General features: G+C 45.3%; 3 protein-coding genes across 6 annotated transcripts in view; 1 reads left to right on the top strand and 2 right to left on the bottom strand.

Moving 5' to 3' along the window:
• Positions 1-9,621, bottom strand: part of OPN3 (opsin 3) — a 50,657-nt gene extending 41,036 nt beyond the window's left edge. The window contains exons 1-2 of one of the 4 annotated variants that reach the window (XM_040636057.1): positions 9,151-9,621; positions 5,033-5,317 (exon numbers count right to left, since the gene is read on the bottom strand). In XM_040636057.1, coding sequence (XP_040491991.1) covers positions 5,277-5,317; positions 9,151-9,523 — 414 coding nt within the window. In that variant the 5' untranslated portion in view covers positions 9,524-9,621 and the 3' untranslated portion in view covers positions 5,033-5,276. Of the gene's footprint in view, positions 1-5,032; positions 5,318-9,150 lie in introns of those variants that run through there. The other 3 variants (XM_040636056.1, XM_040636054.1, XM_040636055.1) reach the window with 3 other exon arrangements.
• CHML (CHM like Rab escort protein) lies at positions 428-9,232 on the bottom strand. Its single transcript, XM_040636053.1, has 2 exons — positions 9,151-9,232; positions 428-5,007 (listed from the first exon to the last, which is right to left on the bottom strand). The coding sequence occupies exon 2, from the start codon at positions 4,993-4,995 to the stop codon at positions 3,031-3,033; it is 1,965 nt and encodes a 654-aa protein (XP_040491987.1). The 5' UTR covers positions 4,996-5,007; positions 9,151-9,232; the 3' UTR covers positions 428-3,030.
• A 235-nt stretch (positions 9,622-9,856) lies between the features above and the next one.
• WDR64 (WD repeat domain 64) overlaps positions 9,857-13,094 on the top strand; it is a 122,532-nt gene continuing 119,294 nt past the window's right edge. The window contains exons 1-2 of the mRNA XM_040636058.1: positions 9,857-10,196; positions 11,634-11,677. Of these exons, the coding sequence (XP_040491992.1) occupies positions 11,638-11,677 (40 nt within the window). The 5' untranslated portion in view covers positions 9,857-10,196; positions 11,634-11,637. The remainder of the gene's footprint in view (positions 10,197-11,633; positions 11,678-13,094) is intronic.

Genomic DNA, 13,094 nt, shown 5'->3' on the forward strand with positions numbered 1-13,094 from the left:
TTCCATACAATTTTACATATATCAATATCATTTAATGACTATGTAACAGTCTACAATAGCAATACCAATACATCAAAATTTACTTATCCATTTCCCAAATACTGGGCTTTTTGAAAAAAATGCATACGAATGGAATTGCTAGAAGTATCTTTGTACAAGTGGCTTATTTTTCTTGTAAATATTTTCCCAGGTGTATGCTGTTCAGAGTGACTTGATCTAGCCAAATATAGATGGGTTACAGAGCTTTTGTTATATTCATCTAAATAGTTCTTTTAAAAATTAGTAATATAATAATGTTATTGGTATGAAGACACATAAATTTTGAAATGTTTTGCTAATAGCATAAACCAATTCAAAGTTGTTTCAATTTGCATTTTTTAATATTAGGAAACCTGAACAGCATTCCAAGAATTGACCTTTACTTGTATCTTCTCCTTTGTACTCTATCCTTTCATAAATTTGCTTACTAAGAGTAGAAACTTTATAGTTTTGCATCTACTTTTTAAAAAAATTTAGCACTTTATCCATGTGTAATGCAAGTAGCTTTTTAAAAATCCAATCTCTTATTTTTTGTCTTCTTCCTATTTAATGTCCATTTTTCATTTTTCTTTAGTTGATCTCACCTACCTTGCCAGTGATATTTTTCGCTGCCATAAAGTTTCTTTTGTACTACTGGGATGAGAATTGTAGTCTTTTTACTTTTACCTTTACAATCAACATTTTAATTCCTATAGAGTGAATTGTCTTATCACGTGTAAAGTGGGCCTAATGCTTTTTTTCACACTGACACCCAGTTAGTCTTTCCCCCAGTTTCTTTCCAATTGGTTTATTAAGTCTTAAACTTCCTACTAAGCATCATAGTATATTTCGAAAGGTTACTTTAGGATTTAAAGGGCAAGACTCTCATCAAAGATAGATAAATCTATCTTTCCTTGCCTATTTTCCCAATTTGCCACAATTCTGTCAAATTAAATAAAACATCCGTTGGAAGGTTAAGTGGAAGTGTAGTAAATCTACATATTAATGTCCTCTGGTGGCATCCCTTTGGATATGATTTCAAACACATTATCTAACTTGATCTTCACAATACTTCTGCAAAGTATTATTTCTGTTTTATAGATGGTGAAATTACTTTGATAGGTTTAAACCCAATAAAACCACTTTGCCATATTAAAAAATGCATAAGTATTAATACCAATTCATGACTTCAATTTTCAGTAAGCTGTAAATTACTTAAGTCTTTCTTGTTTCATTTTCCTTACATATAGAAGAGCGACAAAAGACTATTCCCAGCTTATTTTGGCCTCATAGCATCTGCAGTTTTATAACACGTCGTTCAGATTAAAAGATACATTAAAAAGCAGTACTTTGTTAAAATTTAGCCAAATTCTGCTTGCATGAGCTCCTTAGCTCTAAACTGTATTTATCTATAATTGACCCCAAGCTTCACGTGTCCCTGATCTGAGAACAAGCGAGAGGCCAGAGTCTGTCTACTCTGCTTTAGCCGCAATGCTGCACGGACTTCCACGAGCATCCTTTCCTCCTCCTGCAGCGTCTGCACTCCTCTCCAGTTAATGTTAGTGGAAAGACTTCAAAATCGTGACAGCCTGGATTCCAACACTGGCTCTTCCACATACCAGACGCTGGGCAAATTAGTACTAATTGTCTTTACCTCTTTGCCTCTTCTTTAAAACATATGCACTACTACCAGCCTCACAGGGTGGTTGAGAAACTGTACCTAGAAAGCACAAGTGCCCAGCACACAGTAAATGCTCCATTCCAGAACAAAAACTGCGTCTGGAGGGCTCTCTTCCTGTAGGATTTACCGTCGTAAGGAATGGAAACCAGAGACTGAAGGGGGATGCAGCTTATGTCCTCTGACAACTCCACAGGTCTTCACCCCTGGAGGACGGCAGTTTTGACTTCTGATGGCTCTAGAACACATGTTTTCTGTTCTCTGGGTAACAGTGGAGAGGCCAAAGTGATCACGGAGGCGGTCGCCTCACTAACTGTGAGGTGGGACACAGGGAGGAGACGTGGTGAAACCCTCCTTCCATCCACTCCTATCCGGCACAGTCAGTGCTGCTAAGGAGAGCGGCGGTGCCAACAAGGTCGTATATCTCACCCTCACTAAGAAACCTTGGGAAATCTACAGATGGCTTTGAAAAACCATCGGTGTCCCAGGTTACAAATGCCTCACTCCATCTCTTCTTAGGAATTTCAAAACCGCCAATCTGAAGTACCTTTTCCTGGAGTGATGTATTTTTCTCTTTTGGCCCGAGTTAGTTGGAAGTTCTTTTCTTTTAGGCGTCAGCACAGGGCTCTGCAGAAATTTTCTGAAGTATTAAACCAGAACTAATGACCCCTAGATTTCCTTTGGGACAAACTTCCATGACTAGATGAACGGTCCACCACTTTCTGTAACACCGAAGATGGTAGTGGTGTCGACCCCTCGCCCGTGACAATGGTCAAGCAGGGGAACCAAACCGCACAATGTGCTGTAAACACTAGAGCTTCACAAATACAGGATCATGCAAAGTTAATCTTTTAACAGCTGGCACTTGCATAAGTTGCTATTGCTACCACCAGGTCTGTACATTTTTATTATATACAAAGACCCACAAATTTTACTGTGTGTGTTTAACTATTCAGAGGCGGTAGCAACTAAAATAACTGCAAAAGTAACTGAAATATTCCTTAGATATTATTGTTACTATGGACTAATAAAATCTGAAGATCCATTAACAGACACATATAACGTCCCTTTAAGCACAGTTGCTAATATGGAACCCTCACTAATACACCCAATACTAAAATAAAACTAACCTTGTCCAATAATCAATCAATCAGTTACTGATAGGTTAATAATGACATCCAATGACTGAATGTCTCAAACAGAATTAAAGACAACATCTGCAGAGAATTCATCGTATAACCAGTTCTAAGGAATCATACAAGAAACGGTCCTTTAAATGAAAATACTCTGATGCCAGGATGAAGGCCCAGGTAGCGTTTCCCGTTTCCTTTTTTCTACTTTTGAAGGTGCTTCCCCGGGCTTTCTAGGTTTCTGCTTCCCTCAGAGGAGTCTACTTTGGCCATGATTATATTATTGGTCCCAGGAGCCTCTGGTTGCTTATCATCACCATCAAAGATAATGTCTTCTGGATTTGGAGGTGGGGGGCAGAACTCTTCGTTGGGAAAGATCTCCTGGAACAGTGTTTCGGCTTGCTTGACGGCATGCTCACTTCCCAGTCCGCAGTCAGGCCCGGAGCAGACATAGACATTGGAAGGCAAGCCATTGTAGGAGCTTCGGCTGATTTCCGAGGAGTCTCTCATATTAAAATAAAGAGCCCACAAGACTCTGGGCTTTGTAAGTTCTTCCTTGTCTATTTCAGTTTCAGTATATGGGGTGAATAATTTCTTCACGACTGACTCCAAGTCTTCTCTGGCTGTTTTCGAAGATGAACAAGTCAGGTGTACCAGATAGGTGTCTTTCATGCACGTCATGGTCGAAGAACATAATTCAGTGACACGAACAGCACACGTTCCCGATTCCACTGGAGGCACCACCAAGATGGAAATTTGCTGATCTGAATCTGCCTTTAGTATAGACTGATCTGTAATGAGCACTGCCCTGGAGATCTGCTTATACTGCACATCTGAGCATGTGTCCTCAGAAAGGTAACTATCCTCCACAATAAAATACTTAGCATTTATTCTTTGACCTAAGTGATCTATAATTGCTTTACATCTTCCAGATTCTTTGTCAACTACAAGGCATTGAACTTTATGACGAAGACAATAGATTCCACCAAACACTGCACACATCCTGCAGAAACACTGGGGAATTTCTCCTTGCCCATACAAGGGAAATAAAAAGGGAGTGTTGCCAAATCGTCCAAGACACCGAAGGAAGTTTTTAGTTGCTTTAAGGCCATCTATTGTACTGCAGGATGACTCTGTCATTGCAATTGAGTGCAGCACAAAATGTTGGAGACTGGGGGTTAGTTTTTTAGTCTGTAAGAACTCCGAAAATGAGCCCTGCACAAAAGCTTGGTATTGATCAGGATGTTGTTCATAGTCTAAACAAAACGTAAGAAATTTCATCAGTACCCTCTTTTCAACCATAGTGAGTTCTTTGCTATTAAAGACATCTGCTCTGGAACAAGGCACCTGTTCTACTTTTCCTTCACGAAATGCAAGAATCCTAGTGACGTTTTTAAATTCTGCGTAACGACTAACATTTGATTTGATTAAGAGATCAATTAGCAATCCTTGAGAATACAGCAGCTTTGATACCAAATCAATATTAAACCTCCTGCCTTCTTTAACTATTTGAGAGTAAGTAATCCTAGTTCTCTTTGGATGGTCAGTGTTCTCTTCCTCTACAGGTCTGTTTCCATCTTTATCTCCATCTGAAACTGTGTGTGTCCAAGTTTTGTCTCCACAACGTTTTTCTTTTGCCAAGGTGTCCTCGACATCAGTTACTTCTAGTGAAACTTCTCCGTCACTTTTTGGAGTGTCTTTGGCAGGCATTTCACGGCTAGTAGCAGACAACGAGTGTGTTTCTTCAGACAAGCATGCAGAATCCAGAGGGTCAGTGGAGGTACTAGACATTCCTGAGGAAGGGTTTTTCTGCACAGCATCGACCTCTTCCGTACTGTCATCCATATCCTGACTGGCATAACAAAAAACTTCTGTGTGTTGAATGCTTTCGTCCTTCGTGCGAAGACTGATAGCTTCCTCTGTGTCATGGATCAGGTCTCGCCACGAGCCAGTGCTTTCTTCCACAACGTCACCGTCTTGCTGACACTCCTTCAACCAGGAGAGCAATCCCGAAAAGCTGAAACTTGCCCAGTTTCCTCCATAGTAACTTCTGGAATCAAGATGCAGAACCCGCTGGCCACTTCTTGAACACGCAGCTGCAAGGATGGATTCAGGCAGCCCTGTCCCTATTATGACCACATCGAACTCTGTGGGAAGACTGTCCGCCATTCTGGGAGACAACTGCCGATAAAGGAAATGCGTGTGAGTCTAGGCGGAGGGCTCAGCTGAGATGCAAATACGCTGCCATAAAATCTCTCCTTGTGATATTCCGGTTCATCCCAGAAGTACTGAGGTGCAGGTCCTAGCTGTTTAACAGTTACCCTTTCTTAATATTGTTTTTCCTTATAGGTCAGTAGCACAAAAATAGGATAAAGTATATCTAATCACATCTGAGAACACTAAAACGGATGTGTGGTTTTCATTCCTGCATTTCATCTTAGCAGTAAATGTCAAAATGCATCACACATGCATTTGTGACTGGAACTCTTCTCTGAAAGAAGAAAATTCAAGAAAGAATACAACTGTAAACAATATTAAGAGAAAAGTAATTTCATGCAACAGCAATTACAATTACTCCACTGGAGTCTGACTTGTTACCAGGACATAAGCCTCTAGGAAAGCAATTCATTAAATGCTTTCTTACATAGTTCCTATTTTCTCAAAAATGAACAATAGAGATTTACACACCCCCCCTCGAAACACTCAATAATGAGGAAGGGACATCATGATGTCCCATAAAAACAAAGAATTTTCATAATACAATTCTGTAACTTTTGCTTTTAATAAAATTAGTATTTGAATAAAACTACATCGAACTGTGAGCTTAATCTGTAAGAAATGTGTGGTTCCACTGTGTTTATGGAAACAGACCACATACTATGTGCACATTGTCATGATAAGGAATATTTCTGTGGCCAGTTTAGTCTGTGGGTGATTTTCGAACAGCTGAATGAAAGACATTTCCATGCCACAAACATCCTTAGGATCTCGTGGTAGCATCGTGAGACTATTTCAACTGAATTAACCAGTCGGATTACTGCAAAAGGATTATTTCAGTAAAACAACTAGCCTTTTGAGAGATTTAGGTACAAAAAAGTTCTACCGAAGGGAACATGCATTTTTAACAAATCTTTATATGTATGCACATATGCTTTTTTAGGTGTAAGTTAAAAAGGAAAATTCCTACCTTTGTAAGTTAAAATATCTTAACATAAATAATACCTCCTTCTAAAGACTTGCATTTTGCCAGACTCTGGCTCTATGACCCTGAATCTCTGTATCCCAAGATAAAGGCCCGTCCAAACATCCTCTGCTAAGATTGACCTGTTGTTTGCTGTTTTTGACGGGTAGGAGGTAGCAGTGAAGAAAGGCTCTCCCATTACTGCTGGCATAATACTGGTGATATGCCACACACAGAACGTCTGTGTGGCGCCACGTGTGGCCAGAGGTGCAACAGCCGCGGGGATGAACGGCATACTCACCTGGAAGTCTTTAGACTAACACACTACACACGCCACGCGAAGGGGGCCTTTCTAGCAGTCGTCATTGTGCAGTTAGAGGAAGAGCTCTGGGAGCACTAATTTTCCCTATCACTACTCTTACTGAAATCTACATCAGTACGAACTGGGCCTGCCTAGGCTAAGATGACGAATTAGCTTGGACATCTGTAAAACAAGCCATTCAACCGAAAGCTGGGTTAAACTGCCTAGTTCACTGAACACACCGACTGGTCAGTTTAAGTGAAATGGCAATCCTACCCATCCTGTCCAGTCAAGCCTCTGCCCCAGGAATATGAGAGGTTCTACCAGTTTTCAGCATTCCCTGAAACACCAGGAATTACGCCCTGATGAGGCAGTTGGGTCGCCTACTCATGCATGTATGTAAGTATGTCTGCACGACTTATCCTGGCTTCTCGTAGCAGGTGTGCGCAGGAAGACAGAACCCGGAAAGGTACACGGACAAGTGTGACCACAGCATCTGCTCATTTTTGGCTCAGGGGATAGAGCAGAGGAAACAAGCCGTAAGTGCTAGAACCAGGCACCTTCTAACCCACAGATCTCAAAAGAGCCCTCAAAATACCAAGCACACAGGACAGAACAACCTTCAAGAACATTTAGCTCACTCCCCCAGAAGAGAGAGAGAACAAAACCGACTGCAGGAGAGATTCAGTGATGGCAAAGTGCACACACTGGGTTGGCCAGGCAGCGGAGCAGCACCCACTCTCGTGTCATCAGGCCGCTGGGTTCTCCACTTGCTAAGGCGGCCTCTCCAGGGACCTCTAGCGCAAGCAGCCACTCCCGGCATGTTTAAATGTCCTCCCTCTTGAACACCCCGTGGTTAGTTCTTGTTCGGGGACGGCAACCCGGGAAGCACCCTCCCTTCCTTGACTTTAACCCTTAGCTAGAAGCACCATCCTTGGAATTTACTTCAGGCAAATACTTAATCTGGGTTAAGAACTTTTTCAGTTCCATCATAACCCCACTCCCGACTTGTCTCCCAGGGTTTAAACAAAGTCTTTGAATCTCTTACCCCGGAGTTTCCACCTCTAATTTAAAAACAGGGATAAAGTCATGGTTAAAAGCAGTAACTACAGGCCCAGAGAAACAGAGCAGTCGTCAGGCGAAACAGTGTGTGTGGTTAACGTTTCCAGCAGTCTTAGAAAATCCCTTTTGACCAGGATGGGACCCGAGCAGGGAGGAATGAAGAAGGAAAAAGCAATGGAAGGAGACGGAGCAGCAGAATGAGGTCACAGAGGCAAGAGGCGAGCAAGAGGGTGAATTCTGGTGTCAATAAAGAACTCAATGTACACTTGTCTTTAAACCCCCAGGCCCAGAGTCCAAACAGGAACAGATATGCCCGGCACAGAGAAAGCATTTCTTGGAAATACGAACTTTCATGTCTATGATCAAACACCTGTTGCCCAGCGGAGGAAGCATTACTGATAATGCTCTAGGTTTAAGCTTCAATCACCCTCCTTAACTGAAAGCTTAGCCCTGCCTAAAAGATGCCTGGCAGGTATTTTAAACTAATACTAAGAGTAATAGCACATAGCCATCTATATCACCACCTACATACACTTAGAGCCCTCTCCCAAGTTTCAAATCTTTGTATAAATAAAATTCTCAGATTGCTTATTGAGGAGGGGGAAGCAGTATTAGAATATTAGAATCACTGAGTCAACCAAATAAATGAAATCATGATTTCCTTCAAAATACCAAAAAGTGAATTATAACAAGTATCAAATATTTGGGTTTGCCACAACATAGGAGGTTGGTGAATAGGACAATTTCTGATAATGCTACAAAGATACTGTTCTCAAAAAACCTGCCAAGATAAAAGCAGTAATAAATTATCAATATGTTTTCAAGGAACTGTAAGACCTGAGAAACACACATTCCTATTTCACGTCTTGTGCAAGTGAAATTCCTGGAGCACACACAGAAAGATAACTCCCCGGCCTAGAAAATCACATCTGCAATGATATATTGGGTGGGTCACGTCTCAGTGAGACTTGAATCTTCCACAGGATGAGCAGTGATGTTGAAAGCAACCTTCAATTACCAACCCAGTTCCACTTTAATGAAATCCACCGGCTGCAAGCTAATTATTTGTCCGTCTAGGGTGGGATTCTCTGAGCCAGCTGTAACCTCTCCTTAGATTTTGGTGTGCTGGAATCACTAAGGAGGAAAACAGTAAAACAGCTTCGAGGCCACATGCCGATTTGCGTTCTGAGGACCTGAATGAAGCTCTGTCACTTCCTAGGAAGCACTCAAAGGTTTACATCTGCTAACGGCAAAATTAAAGAAAAAAATGACACACTGCCAGTCTGCTACAAACAGCACTGAATTAAATCTCTTCCTGTCACCCCTCCAGCTTTCATGAGTTACTTTTTCTTGAATCTGTTGACTCTACAGCCCCTCGTCTTTCCTCAAAGCGTAAAGCCGCTGCTTCGTGCCCTGTTGAATTGTATCGGGGGTGAGAACAGAAATGAGATGAACCGGACAGCGGATGGAGGGGTCAGGGAGGAGCTGGGGGCAAAGCCGGGCCGGGGTTGAGGGCCGGCGGCGGGGACAGGAGTGGCCACAGGGCCAGAGCCGAGGCCGCCGCGGGGCGAGAGGAGGGGAAGGAAAGGGGAAGGAAAGCCATGCAGCCCGGGGTCGACGAGCGGCGCGGGCGCTGCGCTGCAGGGCGGGCTGGGGCTGAGGCCGCGTGGGGAGGAGCCGCCAGCGGGCTGGGCGGCAAGGGGACGCGCAGAGGTGGTGGCGAGGCAGGGAGCGCAAGTGTGCGGAGGGGAGAAGGCTCTCTCCTCCCAGCCCGACTCACCAAAGAGGCTGCTGCTAAACCCGTCCCACACGCAGCCCACGGTGTCCCAGACCCAGCCGTTCCTCAGGCAGGACACGAAGGTAAAGGTGACCCCGAAGAGGGACACCAGCAGGTCGCTGAGGCTGATGTTGACCAGCAGGAGGTGGGTGGGGGTGCGCAGCCGCTGGAACTTGTAGTAGAGGACGAGCACCAGCAGGTTGTTGCCGACGCCCAGTAGCCCGATGGAGCCGAGCAGCAGCGCCAGGCGCTCGTAGGTGCCGGGGCTGAAGAGCGGCGCGGGGCTGAGCGTGCCCGCCGGTCCCGGCCCCTCGGCGCCCGCGGCCCCGCCGCCCTCCCAGTGGCCCTGGCCGCCGCTCCGGTTCCCCGAGTACATGGCCCGGCGCCGGCGCGCTCCACGGACGAAGCGCTCAGCCTCCGGCGCGGCCCGGGGCGCGCTCCGCACTGGGTGCGGCTCCGACTCCGCCGCCCGCTCGGGCCATTGTGCGCGCCAGGACCGCGACGCCTCGCCCGGGACCGCCCTCCCCCGCCCCTTCCGCCCGGCGCGCCCCCGTAGCCCCGCCCCCTCCCGCGCGCCGCGCTCCCGACACGCCTCTTAGCTCCGCCCCCTAACTCGGCTCGTCGCGCTCCCGCCGCTCCTCGCTTCCCCTCGTAGCCCCGCCCCCTCACCCTGGGCGCGCCCCGTGGCCCCGCCCCCTACTCCGCGCGCCGCGTTCCCGCCGCTCCCCGCGCCCCCGGGCCCCTCATGAGCCCCGCTCCCTTCCCCGGCGGCTTTACCGCCACTCCCCTCCGGCGCGTGCTCGGTTTTTCCCGCTCCTCGGGCCCCGGACTCTGCAGGCCCTCGAGCGCCTGCCCCGGCGTGTGCGCGCTCGCGTGCACGCGCGTCGGGCCGGCGGGGAGAAGTCCGTGGGGCGGGTGGCTCCTCACACCCCGTCTCCCGGCACCCCGCTTGAAAGCATCCCGCTGGTGCAGCCGTTCACCCCTCTCTTGTGCACTGGCGCGTTAGAAGCACTTGGGAGCGCCTGCGCCCAACACGTGCCGGGAAGAAGGTGGGTGAGGCCTTCCGTCTCGGGTTTCCCACCTTCCCGGGCGCTGTAGTGAGCCCCGCGAGCGCACGCCGCCACGCTCGTCTCCCACCGGGCCGTGAGCCCCGGGCTGGCCCCCGCGGCCTGCGCCAGGGTAGGGGCAGTCGGTTCCCTTCCCGAGGCCGGCCAGAGCCCTTCCTGGCGGTGACGGTCCCCTGCGCCCTCGACGCTCCAGCCTACATCTCGCAGGTAGACGGAGGCAGGTGCTATGTTTAGAACAGCACACATTTTTCCACTTGGCCTTTTCCCCAGTAGCGATGAAAATAGAGTACAATTCAAATATAGGTTGTGAACGTGATCAGTCTGCAAGGGCGGCGCCGCTGTCCCTGCACAGCCCCTGACAAGGTCCCGAAGGAGGACCGCAGTCCGGCCAGACCCGAAGCGGGCTCTGGAACTGGTGACTAACAGGTGTGCAAGGCGAAGGAACTGTCGTCTATGCGGGTGTTTACCAGGAGACAATGACTAGCTTCACCGAACCCCCATTCTGAACTCCCTGGGCGTGTCGAAGCTAATGGGGCGGGTGGTCTCTCCACGCTGGTGCGCGGAGCAATAGCCGAGGGGCAGTGTGTTCTGCCCTGAAAACCTCGATTCGTCTTTACAGATTCCAATCTGGATTTGTCATCTACGAGACAATTTAACCCAACCGCACCTTTAAAAAATTCATTTAATTTTATATTTTAGATGTACAGAACCATTTAACAAGGTCTGTATGTTTAATGTTCACTGTGTTTTCATCACACTTATGCGTCGAATGAATAAATAAGGACTCACTATATTTTCTCTAAGAATCGTTCATTCATTTGTTCTTTTCATTGTTGCGGACACCCTGCCTTCACAAAGCTTACGTTCTGGTTGTGCTGGGACAGCAGACAAGAATCGAGTACATAAGCAGTGTGTCAAGTGCTGATATGTGCCATAAAGAAAAATAAGGCAGAGAGAGGGTCTGGGGGAGAGAGGGAGAGGATTATTTTGTACAGGTGGTTATGGATAGCCCTGCTGAGCTCTGCAGGCCCAGGGAACATGTGCTGGGTTGGGACTGTGCTTAGCATGTTAGAGAAAAAAACCAAGGGAAACAATGTGGCTGCAGCAGAAGGGGAATTAAGAAATGAGGGCAGAAAGGTGGGTGAGCCAGGACTGGGCAGATCATGCAAGGCCATGGCCATTTTAATAAAAGGACTTTGGCTTTTACGCTCTCAGAGTCAAGTCCAGGGCAACATCTATGGAAGGGAAGGAAAAAGACGAGTAAGAGGCTTTTGGCAAATGTGTAAGAACTCTGATAGAGTCGTTTTTACAATACTGTTAACTGTTAAGGATGTTTATTATACTGAAAGAAACGGGCACTGTTACCACAAATATGACTTAAATTGTCAATAATGATATATGTATTTTTTGTATTCTCAGAATTATGTTATGGAAGATGATGGCAAAATACTACAACTTAAAAGGTAAGTGCAGTACTGACATCAGGACAGATATATAGACCAACGAAACAGCATAGTCAAGATAGAAATTTTCATGCATATGGTCAGTTGATTTTTGACAAAGATGCCAAGGTCATTCAATGGGGAAAGGGAACGCTTTCCAACAAATGGTGCTAAGAAGCCTGGATGTCCACCTGCAAAAAATGAAGTTGGACCCTTCTCTTATACAGTATAGAAAAATTAACACAGAAAGGATCAAAGCTAAACTTAAGCACTAACGCATAGAACTCTTAGAAGAGAAGATTGGGAAAAAAGTCCTCATTGCATTGGGCTTGGCAATAATTTCTGGGATGTGGCACCAAAGGCACAAGTAACAAAAGAAAAAATAGATGAACTCCAATAAAATTTAAAATTTTTGTGCCTCAAGAGAGTGAAATGACAACTCATAAAATATTTGCAAATCATAGATCTGTAAAAGATTAATATCCAGAATATAAAAAGAACTCCTACAACTCAATAGTAATAACAAAAAATCCCCTCAAGGACCCAATTCAAAAATGGGCAAAGGACTTGAATAGACATTTCTACAAAGATATACAAATGGCCAACAAACACTTGAAAAGATACTCAACCTCATTAGTCATTAGGGAATTGCAAATCAAAGCCACAATGAAATATCACTTCACACCTGCTAGCATGGCTCTTCTCAAAAAACTAAGCTCTAAAACAAAAAAATGGAAAATAATAAGTGTTAGCAAGGATGTAGGGAAATTATAAGCCTGGTATGCTTCTGCTGCTGAGAACGCAAGATGGTGCAGCCACCATGGAAACAGTATGGCAGCTCCTCAAAAAGTTAAATGTAGAATTATCATGTGACCCAGTGATTCCACTCATATAAGACATTATATATATATATATAATGTGTGTGCATATATATATATATATATATATATATCTCCAAAAGAGTTGAAAGCAGGAACTTGAATGGATATTTGTACACCAATGTTTATAGCAGCCAGTAGGTGGGAATAACCCAAGTGTCCATCATCAGATAAACAGATAAACAAAATGTGGCATGCAATGGAATATTATTCAGTCATAGAAAGGAACACAATTCTCGTACGTTATAACATGGATAAACCTTGAAACCATGATGCTAAGTGAAATAAGCCAGACACAAAAGGACAAATATTGTGTGATTCCACTCATATGAGGGACGTAGCATAGGGAAATTTATGGAGACAGAATTGCGGCTGCCAGGGGCTGAGGCAGGAGGAACTGGGAGTTCATGGTTAGGACCATAGAGCTTCGGTCTGAGATGACGCAAAAGTTCTGGAGATGGACGGTGGTGATGGTTGCATAACATTGTGAATGTGACTTAATGCCATGGAATTGTACACGTTTTTGTTATGTATATCTTACCACAATATAGAGGAATATG

Source organism: Ursus maritimus, unplaced genomic scaffold, assembly GCF_017311325.1.
Source record: "Ursus maritimus isolate PB19 unplaced genomic scaffold, ASM1731132v1 scaffold_2, whole genome shotgun sequence".
In the NCBI taxonomy this organism is placed as follows: domain Eukaryota; kingdom Metazoa; phylum Chordata; class Mammalia; order Carnivora; family Ursidae; genus Ursus; species Ursus maritimus.

Coding starts and splice junctions, on each gene's coding strand:
- CHML (XM_040636053.1), bottom strand. CDS start 4,995: ATGGCGGACAGTCTTCCCACAGAGTTCGATGTGGTCATAATAGGGACA.